Here is a 15,237-nt window from a genome sequence, read left to right on the forward strand (position 1 = left end):
TATTCATTAATATGCTGTCATGTGTAAACACTCTAGCTACTGTACATACCTTATAGTGCCTTATAGTTCTGAGGTGTTGTTTTATTTGTTTTTTAAACATAATTAATCATTCTGGCTGAGCAACATATACGTTAACTCTACAGACAGTTTGGAATTTTCATCACAATAATATTTCTCATAAAAACAAGAATGTCAGACAAATTCTTAATTTCTTTCGTGAATTTATTCTTAAGCGGAGACACAGAAGCCATCAATTCTCTGTTCGCAAAGCTTACATTCGATTCATAAAAGATACTGAGCATAAAAACCTTACTTACGCAGGTTCTAAGAAGCCCATTTGTAACTAACGCTCCTGTGATCTATAAATCTCAAATTAACTTAAAATGTATGGCAACTGAACGTGCCTTTCAATCAGCGATTCCCCCTTATAGAATGCTATCACAAATGAGTGTTTAGTCAGGAATAGCCATGGACTAAAAGAGGGGGGAAAACGTCTGGAAGACGATGTCACGGCGACGATAGAGGAGATCACGGCGACGGTAGAGGAGATCACGGCGACGGTAGAGGAGATCACGGCGACGGTAGAGGAGATCACGGCGACGGTAGAGGAGATCACGGCGACGGTAGAGGAGATCACGGCGACGGTAGAGGAGATCACGGCGACGATAGAGGAGATCACGGCGACGGTAGAGGAGATCACGGCGACGGTAGAGGAGATCACGGCGACGGTAGAGGAGATCACGGCGACGGTAGAGGAGATCACGGCGACGGTAGAGGAGATCACGGCGACGGTAGAGGAGATCACGGCGACGATAGAGGAGATCACGGCGACGGTAGAGGAGATCACGGCGACGGTAGAGGAGATCACGGCGACGGTAGAGGAGATCACGGCGACGATAGAGGAGATCACGGCGACGGTAGAGGAGATCACGGCGACGGTAGAGGAGATCACGGCGACGGTAGAGGAGATCACGGCGACGGTAGAGGAGATCACGGCGACGATAGAGGAGATCACGGCGACGGTAGAGGAGATCACGGCGACGGTAGAGGAGATCACGGCGACGGTAGAGGAGATCACGGCGACGGTAGAGGAGATTGAAAATAGGCAACAAGTATTATTCGGTTGATTAAATAGTGGGTTGACAAACAGGGATCTTGGGAGAGTGTCACCGCTACAGTGAACGAGGTGGGGCATCAAGACACAAACTGTGGCTGATGTGAATAAGAAATAGTCTGACCTTAAACTGCAAGGGGAAAACATAACCAGCAGGACAATCACCTACCTCAAGTCTAGACTCTGCCTAGAGATAAGATAATTCCCAAAGTACGGTTTAATAAATATCTACTTGCATGTGGTTTTCTGCGTAAGTCATACTTAATATTAAAATGGATCGTCAGTCCATTTTATAATTGAGTTCCACATTGTCTTTAATGATGAGCCCTTCAGCCTGCCTCTCTGCTGCTCTCTGCTTACTGTACCTCCCAACCACGTCAATGTAATAACTCTGCCCTTTCTGTAATGGAGCGCACCAGAGCAGTGAAGACGTGTTTGCTGTCTGCTAACTCTTTCCCTGTCTCGCTTTTCTGAGACCTACTGAGAGTTTGATCACCTTAACCTTCTGCAGTCGCTCCTAGATCATCTGCTGCACCTGTGCCTCTCTCTTCAACTCGCCACGCTCTACCATCTGAACTGACTTAACCCCGGCTGAGCCTTCCCCTCGCTACGCTCTACCATCTGAACTGACTAAACCCCGGCTGAGCCTTCCCCTCGCCACGCTCTACCATCTGAACTGACTAAACCCCGGCTGAGCCTTCCCCTCGCCACGCTCTACCATCTGAACTGACTAAACCCCGGCTGAGCCTTCCCCTCGCTACGCTGTACCATCTGAACTGACTAAACCCCGGCTGAGCCTTCCCCTCACCAGGCTCTACCATCTGAACTGACTAAACCCCGGCTGAGCCTTCCCCTCGCCAGGCTCTACCATCTGAACTGACTAAACCCCGGCTGAGCCTTCCCCTCGCCAGGCTCTACCATCTGAACTGACTTAACCCCGGCTGAGCCTTCCCCTCGCTACGCTGTACCATCTGAACTGACTTAACCCCGGCTGAGCCTTCCCCTCACCAGGCTCTACCATCTGAACTGACTAAACCCCGGCTGAGCCTTCCCCTCACCAGGCTCTACCATCTGAACTGACTAAACACCGTCTGAGCCTTCCCCTCACCAGGCTCTACCATCTGAACTGACTAAACCCCGGCTGAGCCTTCCCCTCGCCAGGCTCTACCATCTGAACTGACTAAACCCCGGCTGAGCCTTCCTCTCACCACACTCTACCATCTGAACTGACTAAACCCCGGCTGAGCCTTCCACTTACCAGGCTCTACCATCTGAACTGACTAAACCCCGGCTGAGCCTTCCACTCACCAGGTTCTACCATCTGAACTGACTAAACCCCGGCTGAGCCTTCCACTCACCAGGCTCTACCATCTGAACTGACTAAACCCCGGCTGAGCCTTCCTCTCACCAGGCTCTACCATCTGAACTGACTAAACCCCGGCTGAGCCTTCCTCTCACCAGGCTCTACCATCTGAACTGACTGAACCCTCTAATTATGTTGCGGGTCAATTTGACCCATTTCCACGTTTGAGTTGTATAAAATATTAGTTAAGCTCTCCTTTTCTCCATGAAATTAAATTACTTTTCCTTATTTAGGGTCATGAACCTAACTTCAACATGTGGACACTGATGTGTTGTGGAATGTCTGTGTAGATTTTGTATGCAAACATGATGTTGTGGGTCATTTTGACCTGGAGGCTTTCATGTGTGTAGATATTTGTACAGGTCCAAAATAAACAGGTTTGATGTATTTTGTTTTGACATGGTTCTGGTTGCACTTTTCTAATTATGTTTGAGTAAAAAGCAGCTTTCCCAAGCTTCTCTTTCTCAGTGCGAGAGCAGCAGATCTCTGACACAGACAGTCAAATTTGCTCCAAACAGAAAATGCTTGTTTGTGAAAAAGGGGAAATAAGTTTAACATATTTTGACAAGTACATTTTGATTTGTTTATCTTAAGGATCCGACCATTTTTTCCCATTTTTGCCTAAAATTAAATACCCATATCTAACTGCCGAAGTTTGTGGAAATGTGAAGGGAATATATGAGAATATAACACAATAGATCTGGTAAAAGATAATACAACGAATAAAACAACCGTTCTTTCGTATTTTTTTTTTGTACCATCATCTATGAAATACAAGAGAAAGGCCATAATGTATTATTCCAGCCCAGGTGCAATTTAGATTTTGGCCACAGATGACAGTAGTGTGCAACGTTTTAGACTGATGAACTGACCAATGAACCATTGTATTTATGTTCAAAATGTTGTATCAAGACTGCCTAATTTGTTTATTAATAACTTTTCATGTTCAAAACTGTGCACTCTCCTCAAACAATAGCATGATATTATTTCACTGTAATAGCTACTGTAAATTAGACAGTGCGGTTAGATTAACAATAATTTAAGCTTTCTACCCATATCAGATATGTCCTGGGAAATGTTCTTGTTACTTACAACCTCATGCTAATCACATTAGCCTACGTTAGCTCAACCTCATGCTAATCACATTAGCCTACGTTAGCTCAACCGTGCCATGGACGGGACACAGATCCCGAAGAAGAGTTCAAACGTAATTTTGGACTCAGATAGATAGGTTGAAATACATACAACTTTGAGTCAGAATAGGATGTTCTTATGATAGGTAAGATACACAAATCTAGCTGACAATCTCTTGGAAAACTCAAAAATAACGGATATTGACACATGATGGAGGGAATGTTGGAACATAACTAACAAAAATTATACTTCATGAAAATGTATGATTAATCCAGTATTTACTCATGTATATAATTTATTATACAAGAGACAAAAATCTCAAATTCTGCAGCACAACAGCAGTCATGTCTTAAGTGTAAAACCAATATAGATGAAATAATCCATGCTTTCTGGGAATGCTATAAAGTCCGGAAGTTGCCGTCTGTAATCCGTCTGTCTGCATATTTTAAGACGCGGCATATGGGGGGGGGGGGGGGGGGGGGGTGAGTACCGCGGGTCACCCGTGGTACAAGTCAGTATTCAACGTTCATATCTGAGGACGTCGGGAGATGACGTGGAGAACAGGCCACTTGGGGGCAACAGTGAGCTCTGTTGCCTTCAAGTAGGTTTTGCTTCCAGAGATCAGAAAAGTTTAAATATGCCGTTTTGAATAATAAATAATAATAACTGTATTTTTTTATAACGGGAGGATTTATTATTGTAGCAAGGTTAATTAAGATAAACAGGACCCAGTTGTACTGTTTTGTACAGCAAAGGTCAAAATGTTATATAAAATCAATCCAGGAACCATCTACTGAAACCACCCCAGCCAACCTCAGTCCAGGCCTGTCCAGCTGAGACCTAGTCAGTATAATGCATGCTAGAGTGGATTATAGATAACAGCCTGTCAGAGATCTGACCTCGCTATCCATCACCCTGACTGATAGGGCAGCATCCTGTATCCTGTATGCAGAGTGATTAGCACAAATACTCTATCAACAATCAAGCTGTACAGGGAGAGAGAGAGTGGGAAAGAGAGAGAGAGAGAGAGAGAGAGAGAGAGAGCCAGAGAGAGACAAAAAGGAAGTGGGTGAAGAGATACAGAGAGACTCACTCCCGAGAATCCACGCCAAGAGGACCTACACCCAGACCACAGCATCACCAGTCACAGCCCCACCCCAACCAGCCGAGACCCCCCCCAAAAACAAATCCTGGCCACACCCTTTATAGACCCCCCCCCCCCCCCCCCCCCCAATCAGGCCTATGCCCCTTCTGCCCCCTCCCCCCCTTCAGCAAGGACCACAACATGACAGCCTCATATATGCCCAGGTTGTGAGCAGAGCACCCCCCCCCCCCCCCAGAGTAGAACACAGAGTAGAACACCTGTTTAGGAGAGGTGCTGGCTAGCGGAGTAGAACACCTGTTTAGGAGAGGTGCTGGCTAGCAGAGTAGAACACCTGTTTAGGAGAGGTGCTGGCTAGCAGAGTAGAACACCTGTTTAGGAGAGGTGCTGGCTAGCAGAGTAGAACACCTGTTTAGGAGAGGTGCTGGCTAGCAGAGTAGAACACCTGCTTAGGAGAGGCTAGCGGAGTAGAACACCTGTTTAGGAGAGGTGCTGGCTAGCAGAGTAGAACACCTGTTTAGGAGAGGTGCTGGCTAGCAGAGTAGAACACCTGTTTAGGAGAGGTGCTGGCTAGCAGAGTAGAACACCTGTTTAGGAGAGGTGCTGGCTAGCAGAGTAGAACACCTGTTTAGTAGAGTTGCTGGCTAGCAGAGTAGAACACCTGTTTAGGAGAGGCTAGCAGAGTAGAACACCTGTTTAGGAGAGGCCAGCAGATTAGAACACCTGGAAGAGAAAAGCCTGAGAAAAAGAGAGCCGCGCACTCTAGGAGCTCAGATGCAATAATGTAATACCCTAATAACCAAGGTCTCGACAGACAAGCTGTCTTCATCAGGGTTTCACATTGGTTATTAAATGATTGCGTCTGAGCTCCTAGAGTGTGCGGCTCTCCTCTTCTCTTCCATGTATCGAATGTCCAACACACTCTGCTCACACCTACTGTGAATGGTGTGCTTCTAAACCACACAAAAACAACACTAGACAATACGGAACACAACTGTTTTACTGTCTCATTCTGGAATATACAAGGTCAGAGGTCATCTGCCTTTGGCCTAAAGAACAGGAACCCAGAATTCATCAAATAAAAATTTGAAATACAGAAATTGTCATCCTACAGGAAACATGGCATGGAGGAGATCGACCCACTGGTTGCCCTATAGGTTACAGAGACCTGGTGTTCCCATCCTTTAAACTACCAGGTGTGAAACAAGGAAGAGATTCGTTCAAAATAAAGCCAGGTCACACTTGATACAAGTCCGTATACAACGTCCACCCTTGTCTGAGAACGTCGCGAGATGAGGTGGAAACCGGTCACTAGCGGCAACAAGGAGTGCTGTTACCTTCAGGTAGGTTTCGGGTTTGCTAGGGCGTTGTGGATGGTGGATAGTTGTGTTTGTTTGAAGCCTATCCCAAACTTTAACACTGACTTTAAACATTCACATTTAATACCTATCCACAAGATTTCGGAGTTTACATTTACAATTTAGTCCTTTAGCAGACGCTATTATCCAGAGCGACTTACAGTAGTGAGTGTATACATTTTTCTCCCACTTACCATTAAATTCCTATACCATTAGGTCCCATTCCTCCCCTTACCATTAAATTCCTATACCATTAGGTCCCATTCCTCCCCTTACCATTAAATTCCTATACCATTAGGTCCCATTCCTCCCCTTACCATTAAATTCCTATACCATTAGGTCCCATTCCTCCCCCTTACCATTAAATTCCTATACCATTAGGTCCCATTCCTCCCCCTTCCCATTAAATTCCTATACCATTACGTCCCCATTACCGTTAAATTCCTATACCATTAGGTCCCATTCCTCCCCCTTCCCATTAAATTCCTATACCATTAGGTCCCATTCCTCCCCCTTCCCATTAAATTCCTATACCATTAGGTCCCCCTTACCATTAAATTCCTATACCATTAGGTCCCATTCCTCCCCCTTCCCATTAAATTCCTATACCATTAGGTCCCATTCCTCCCCCTTAACATTAAATTCCTATACCATTAGGTCCCCCTTACCATTAAATTCCTACACCATTAGGTCCCATTCCTCCCCCTTCCCATTCAATTCCTATACCATTAGGTCCCATTCCTCCCCCTTAACATTAAATTCCTATACCATTAGGTCCCCCTTACCATTAAATTCCTATACCATTAGGTCCCATTCCTCCCCCTTACTATTAAATTCCTATACCATTAGGTCCCCCTTACCATTAAATCCCTATACCATTAGGTCACATTCCTCCCCCTTACCATTAAATTCCTATACCATTAGGTCCCCCTTACCATTAAATTCCTATACCATTAGGTCACATTCCTCCCCCTTACCATTAAATTCCTATACCATTAGGTCCCATTCCTCCCCCTTCCCATTAAATGCCTATACCATTAGGTCCCCCTTACCATTACATTCTCATACCATTAGGTCCCATTCCACCCCCTTACCATTAAATTCTTATACCATTAGGTCCCATTCCTCCCCCTTACCATTAAATTCCTATACCATTAGGTCCCATTCCTCCCCCTTACCATTAAATTCCTATACCGTTAGGTCCCATTCCTCCCCCTTACCGTTAAATTCCTATACCATTAGGTCCCACTTACCATTAAATTCCTATACCATTAGGTCCCCCTTACCATTACATTCCAATACCATTAGGTCCCCCTTACCATTAAATTCCTATACCATTAGGTCCCATTCCTCCGCCTTACCATTAAATTCCTATACCGTTAGGTCCCATTCCTCCCCCTTACCGTTAAATTCCTATACCATTAGGTCCCACTTACCATTAAATTCCTATACCATTAGGTCCCACTTACCATTAAATTCCTATACCATTAGGTCCCCCTTACCATTACATTCCAATACCATTAGGTCCCCCTTACCATTAGGTCCCATTCCTCCCCCTTACCATTAAATTCCTATACCATTATGTCCCATTCCTCTCCCTTACCATTAAATTCCTATACCATTAGGTCCCATTCCTCCCCCTTACCATTAAATTCCTATACCATTAGGTCCCATTCCTCCCCCTTACCATTAAATTCCTATACCATTAGGTCCCCCTTACCATTAAATTCCTATACCATTAGGTCCCATTCCTCCCCCTTACCATTAAATTCCTATACCATTAGGTCCCCCTTACCATTAAATTCCAATACCATTAGGTCCCATTCCTCCCCCTTACCATTAAATTCCAATACCATTAGGTCCCATTCCTCCCCCTTACCATTATATTCCTATACCATTAGGTCCCATTCCACCCCCTTATCATTAAGTCCACATCCCCCCCATGTCTACCGCCACCTTTTTCTGACAGTCTTGATGCTGCTGTGGATATGGTTACCAAGGTAACGTCTCCAGTGGCTTTCAGGTTACAGTAGTTTATAATGTTGTTGCATGATGGGAGAACACACACACAGGGTACAGTATTATACAGCGTTGCTGCAAGGAGGAGTGAAACATTGGCACTGGGCAGCCTGATATCTTCTAGAGGAGTGATATGTTAGCACTAGGCAGCCTGATATCTTCTAGAGGAGTGATATGTTAGCACTAGGCAGCCTGATATCTTCTAGAGGAGTGATATGTTAGCACTAGGCAGCCTGATATCTTCTAGAGGAGTGATATATTGGCACTAGGCAGCCTGATATCTTCTAGAGGAGGGAAACATTGGCACTAGGCAGCCTGATATTTTCTAGAGGAGTGATATGTTAGCACTAGGCAGCCTGATATCTTCTAGAGGAGTGATATGTTAGCACTAGGCAGCCTGATATCTTCTAGAGGAGTGAAACATTGGCACTAGGCAGCCTGATATCTTCTAGAGGAGTGAAACATTGGCACTATGCAGCCTGATATCTTCTAGAGGAGTGATATATTGGCACTATGCAGCCTGATATCTTCTAGAGGAGTGATATGTTAGCACTATGCAGCCTGATATCTTCTAGAGGAGTGATATGTTGGCACTAGGCAGCCTGATATCTTCTAGAGGAGTGAAACATTGGCACTAGGCAGCCTGATATCTTCTAGAGGAGTGATATGTTAGCACTAGGCAGCCTGATATCTTCTAGAGGAGTGAAACATTGGCACTATGCAGCCTGATATCTTCTAGAGGAGTGATATATTGGCACTATGCAGCCTGATATCTTCTAGAGGAGTGAAACATTGGCACTATGCAGCCTGATATCTTCTAGAGGAGTGATATATTGGCACTATGCAGCCTGATATCTTCTAGAGGAGTGAAACATTGGCACTGGGCAGCCTGATATCTTCTAGAGGAGTTATATATTGGCACTAGGCAGCCTGATATCTTCTAGAGGAGTGAAACATTGGCACTAGGCAGCCTGATATATTCTAGAGGAGTGATATGTTAGCACTAGGCAGCCTGATATCTTCTAGAGGAGTGAAACATTGGCACTAGGCAGCCTGATATCTTCTAGAGGAGTGATATGTTGGCACTAGGCAGCCTGATATCTTCTAGAGGAGTGAAACATTGGCACTAGGCAGCCTGATATCTTCTAGAGGAGTGAAACATTGGCACTGGGAAGCCTGATATCTTCTAGATGAGTGATATATTAGCACTAGGCAGCCTGATATCTTCTAGAGGAGTGATATATTGGCACAAGGCAGCCTGATATCTTCTAGAGGAGTGATATATTGGCACTGGGCAGCCTGATATCTTCTAGAGGAGTGATATATTAGCACTAGGCAGCCTGATATCTTCTAGAGGAGTGATATGTTGGCACTAGGCAGCCTGATATCTTCTAGAGGAGTGATATGTTAGCACTAGTCAACCTGGTATCTTCCAGAGGAGTTATATATTGGCACTAGTCAACCTGGTATCTTCTAGATGAAGTTATATGTTGGCACTAGTCAACCTGGTATCTTCTAGAGGAGTTTTATATTGGCACTATTCAACCTGGTATCTTCTAGAGGAGTTATATATTGGCACTAGTCAACCTGGTATCTTCTAGAGGAGTTATATGTTGGCACTAGTCAACCTGGTATCTTCTAGATGAAGTTATATGTTGGCACTAGTCAACCTGGTATCTTCTAGAGGAGTTATATATTGGCACTAGTCAACCTGGTATCTTCTAGATGAAGTTATATGTTGGCACTAGTCAACCTGGTATCTTCTAGATGAAGTTATATGTTGGCACTAGTCAACCTGGTATCTTCTAGATTAAGTTATATGTTGGCACTAGTCAACCTGGTATCTTCTAGATGAAGTTATATGTTGGCACTAGTCAACCTGGTATCTTCTAGATTAAGTTATATGTTGGCACTAGTCAACCTGGTATCTTCTAGAGGAGTTATATGTTGGCACTAGTCAACCTGGTATCTTCTAGATGAAGTTATATGTTGGCACTAGTCAACCTGGTATCTTCTAGATGAAGTTATATGTTGGCACTAGTCAACCTGGTATCTTCTAGATTAAGTTATATGTTGGCACTAGTCAACCTGGTATCTTCTAGATGAAGTTATATGTTGGCACTAGTCAACCTGGTATCTTCTAGATGAAGTTATATGTTGGCACTAGTCAACCTGGTATCTTCTAGATGAAGTTATATGTTGGCACTTGTCAACCTGGTATCTTCTAGATTAAGTTATATGTTGGCACTAGTCAACCTGGTATCTTCTAGAGGAGTTATATATTGGCACCAGTCAACCTGGTATCTTCTAGAGGAGTTATATGTTGGCACTAGTCAACCTGGTATCTTCTAGAGGAGTTATATGTTGGCACTAGTCAACCTGGTATCTTCTAGAGGAGTTATATATTGGCACTAGTCAACCTGGTATCTCTAGTGGAGTTATATATTGGCACTAGTCAACCTGGTATCTTCTAGATGAAGTTATATGTTGGCACTAGTCAACCTGGTATCTTCTAGAGGAGTTATATATTGGCACTAGTCAACCTGGTATCTTCTAGATGAAGTTATATGTTGGCACTAGTCAACCTGGTATCTTCTAGATGAAGTTATATGTTGGCACTAGTCAACCTGGTATCTTCTAGATGAAGTTATATGTTGGCACTCGTCAACCTGGTATCTTCTAGATGAAGTTATATGTTGGCACTAGTCAACCTGGTATCTTCTAGAGGAGTTATATGTTGGCACTAGTCAACCTGGTATCTTCTAGATGAAGTTATATGTTGGCACTAGTCAACCTGGTATCTTCTAGATGAAGTTATATGTTGGCACTAGTCAACCTGGTATCTTCTAGATTAAGTTATATGTTGGCACTAGTCAACCTGGTATCTTCTAGATGAAGTTATATGTTGGCACTAGTCAACCTGGTATCTTCTAGATGAAGTTATATGTTGGCACTATTCAACCTGGTATCTTCTAGATGAAGTTATATGTTGGCATAGGGTTGGTTATTATTTTCCTCTGAACCATAAATCTCAGACGAAGACCAAAGAGGCTGACATGTAAGAGTAAACAGCAATGATACTGGATTTTCTTTTCAGTTAACTTCACAAACATGACCAAATACCTCTTCGCCAGTGATAAGGAAGCACATAACTGTAGACTACTTCCAGTGTGCTACAGTTAGATTTAAAAACATACGAAAATATTACAGTGTTGTACACATTGTCCTTTAGTAGCTGGTGTTAAAGGTGCTACGATTCATCTAACGAGAGTAACTTTTTTTTCTTTCCATCCCGTGTAAAATCTCACTTAACTTCAAAACTTCACGTTAGAAAATTGATGCAATACCAAACCGTCATGCCCGTTGAACTGAATGAGAACAGTCTTACTTAGATAATAGCTGCTTCAATGTGTTACACATAGAGTGGCTTGGACTTATAGCCCAAAGAGACCAAGGCAGGTCAAAGACAGCAGCATGTTCTGGCCGGGAACGGCAGGGTAGCCTAGTGGTTAGAGCGTTGGTCAGTTCAAAACCCCGAGCTGACAAGGTACAAATCTGTCGTTCTGCCCCTGAACAGGCAGTTAACCCACTGTTCCTAGACCGTCATTGAAAATAAGAATTTGTTCTTAACTGACTTCCCTGGTTAAATAAAGGTAAAATAAAAAAGAAAGAAAGAAAGAAGAATTACCTGCAGTGACATTGGCTCCCTTATAAATACAGATATAATAATTATAGTAGTAAATAACTGATTATTATATCCTAAAAAAACGAACAATCCTACAATTAAACGACCTTTCTTCAAATGTCCCTAACTATGTCAATATACTGTATTAACATTTGTGTGACTGAATCCCCGTGTGGAATTCAACTGTATGAATATAGAATGTAAAAAATATATATTTATATTTTTTTAAAGCAAATTCCACCCCTTACAAAGACGCTTAGAAATCAGCATTTGTATTTACAATATTAACAATATCAGATACATATGTGGGAGAGGCAGAATGCTTGAAGTTTAGATTGAAGCTAAAACAGAGTATGTAAATAAAACAGTATATGAATATGTTGTATGTGTTCTCGTCCAAAATGTCACCCTATTCACTATAAACCACATTAGATAGGATCAGAGCTCTAAATAGGGAATAGGGTGCAGCCAAATAGTGTATCATTATTAGGGGCCATGGCTGTCACTTTAATAGAAGGAGTTCACTTAGCATATCCTAGTAGGTACCGCACTCAGCTGCGGCCAATCAGGAGGCCTGAGCGTGCCTATTGGCCGAGGCTGCGGAGGATGCCTTGTGCCGTTTGATGGGGGGGGGGGGTTCTCTAGTTTTCTCTCTCTTCTCTCCTCTTTTCTGTGCTCATCCATTCATCCGCTGTAGTCAGCATAATACAGGAGGTGGGGAGAGGAGCCAGAGACCGGAGAGACAGGAGCTGAGAAACGGAGAGAGACAGAGAGAGAGAGAGAGAGAGAGAGAGAGGAAGAGAAAAAAAACAGGCTGTCTGCCTCAGGACCACTGCATCTCCACTAAATCTCTAGGCTGTCACACCAGCGCACAGCAGAGGAGAGGAGGAGAGAGCGGCGAAGAGTGATTTCAATAAGGACATCATTGGTACGTTATCTGGGACAAACATCGTCTGACACAAAGATCAAACTTAAAAAAGGAAAACTAGGTGAAAGGAAACGTCCCTTAGGATCATCCATTGGATTGTCAGATTGTCCCTGTTTCTCTTCAGAAAAAAAACATTGGATTCTGTCTATATTCAGAAAAAAGTCATGGCGAGAGAAGGATAACCCGTACTGGGACTGTTTGCTCCCTAAAAGCTGAGTCAATCATACAGTAGGAGTGCAGGGGTGTTTCTGAGCTGGTTTCTCTGCACTACTCTCTTATTCTGCTACTGAAGACACATTTGGAGTAGGAGAGGATTTCCCAATGTCTGACACATTCTTACTGACTGATTTCCTACTCAAGTATTTTGACTGACTGAGCTCGTTGCTCGTTGTTGCTGCTGTTTTTCTGCTACTGCACAACTCTCTGATACCACTGTCCTGTCTGAGCATCCTCCTTCTCCCCCTCCTTGGCACCTCTGCCCTCCTCTTCCACTTCTACTCTGCCAGTTGATGTCTTTTCTCTGCATACTCTCCCACTGCTCTGCAGAACAACACACTCATGGTCGATGCCAAGGACCGTAAAATGAAATGTCTGACCTTCCTCTTGATGCTCCCAGAGTCAGTTAAGAGCAAGTCGGCGAGTTCGAAGAGCTCCAAAAAGACAGTTAACGTCGGTGGCGCTTCCGGGGGCAGTACCGGGTCCAAGCTGCCGCCGGTGTGCTACGAGATCATTACCCTGAAGAAGAAGAAGAAGATGGCAGCAGATATATTCCCCAGTGCTAAGAAGCAGGGCGGAGGGTCGTCGGCCACAGTGCAGGAGTACCAACAACAGAACCTGAATAATAACAATACAATTCAGAACTGTAACTGGCAGGGGCTCTACTCTACTATACGAGAGAGGTAGGTGACACTAACTAACTAACCAAGTTACTAACTAACAAACAAACTAACCCATGTAATATATATACAGTTGAAACAAACTAACTAATACATATACTAGAGAGGTAGGTGACACTAACTAGATAACTAACTAACTCATATACTAGATAGATAGGTGACACTAACTAACTAACTAACCAATGAACTAACTAACTCATATACAAGAGAGGTAGGTCACACTAACTAACTAACTAACTAACTAACTCATATACAAGAGAGGTTGGTGACACTAACTAACTCACTCAATAATATAGAGAGAGTAGGTCACACTAACTAACTAACTAACTAACTCATATACTAAAGAGGTAGGTAAAACTAACTAACTAACTAACTCATATACCAGAGAGGTAGGTGACACTAACTAGATAACTAACTAACTCATATACTAGATAGATAGGTGACACTAACTAACTAACTAGCTAACTAACTAACTAACGAACTAACTCATATACTAAAGAGGTAGGTGAAACTAACTAACTAACTAACTCATATACCAGAGAGGTAGGTGAAACTAACTAGATAACGCATATACTAGAGAGGTAGGTGACACTAACTATCTAACTCATATACCAGAGAAGTAGGTGACACTAACTAACTAACTTATACACAAGAGAGGTAGGTGACAATAACTAACTAACTCATATATACCAGAGGTAGGTAACATGAACTAACTAACTAACTAAATCATATACTAGAGAGGTAGGTAACACTAACAACTAACTAAGTAAGTAAGTCATTAAGTAAGTAATTAACTAGAGAGGTGGGTGACACTAAATAACAAACTATCTAACTAACTGAACAATTAACTGACTAACTAGCACACTCAAACACTAGACAGTTGGGAACACGAACTAACGAAGTCATCAACTAGAGAGATAGGTGACACTAACTAACTAACTAACTCATATACTAGAGAGGTTGGTGACACTAACTAACTAACTAATGCATGTACTAACTAAATAAATAACTACCTCATGCACTAGAGAGTTAGGTGGCACTAACTTTGGAACTAACTAACTAACCCATATACCTAGTAGGTAGGTGACACTAACTAGCTAAATCATTAACTAGAGAGGTAGGTGACACAAACTAATAAACTCATATACTAGAGAGTTAGGTTACACTAACACAGTAACTAACTAACTAACTCCTATTCTAGAGAGGTAGGTGACACTAACTAACTAACTAACAAACTCATATACTAGACAGGTAGGTGACACTAACTAACTAACTCATATACTAGACAGGTAGGTGACACTAACTAACTACCTAACTAACTCATATACTATAGAGGTAGGTTACACTAACTAACTAAAACATATACTGGAGAGGTAGGTGGCAGTAACTAACTAACTAACTAACTCATATACTAGAGAGGTAGGTTACACTAACTAACTAACTCATTTACTGGAGAGTTAGGTGACACTAACTAAGTCGTATACTAGAGAGGTAGGTGAGACTAACTAACTAACCCATAACAAACCCATATGCTAGCGAGTTAAGTTACACTAACAAACGTATATACTAGAGAGGTAGGTGACACTAACTAACTAACTTATATACTAGAGAGGTAGGTGAGACTAACTAACTAACCCA

At 42.9% G+C, this 15,237-nt stretch overlaps 1 protein-coding gene across 1 annotated transcript in view; it reads left to right on the top strand.

Annotated features, from left to right (window-relative positions):
* The first annotated feature begins 12,418 nt into the window (after window positions 1-12,418).
* btbd3b (BTB domain containing 3b) overlaps window positions 12,419-15,237 on the top strand; it is a 40,041-nt gene continuing 37,222 nt past the window's right edge. Inside the window, exon 1 of the mRNA XM_036945980.2 lies at window positions 12,419-13,602. Coding sequence (XP_036801875.2) covers window positions 13,262-13,602 — 341 coding nt within the window. The 5' untranslated portion in view covers window positions 12,419-13,261. The remainder of the gene's footprint in view (window positions 13,603-15,237) is intronic.

The sequence above is a fragment of the Oncorhynchus mykiss genome, chromosome 16 (assembly GCF_057628025.1).
Source record: "Oncorhynchus mykiss isolate SJ-2025 chromosome 16, ASM5762802v1, whole genome shotgun sequence".
Taxonomy (NCBI): domain Eukaryota; kingdom Metazoa; phylum Chordata; class Actinopteri; order Salmoniformes; family Salmonidae; genus Oncorhynchus; species Oncorhynchus mykiss.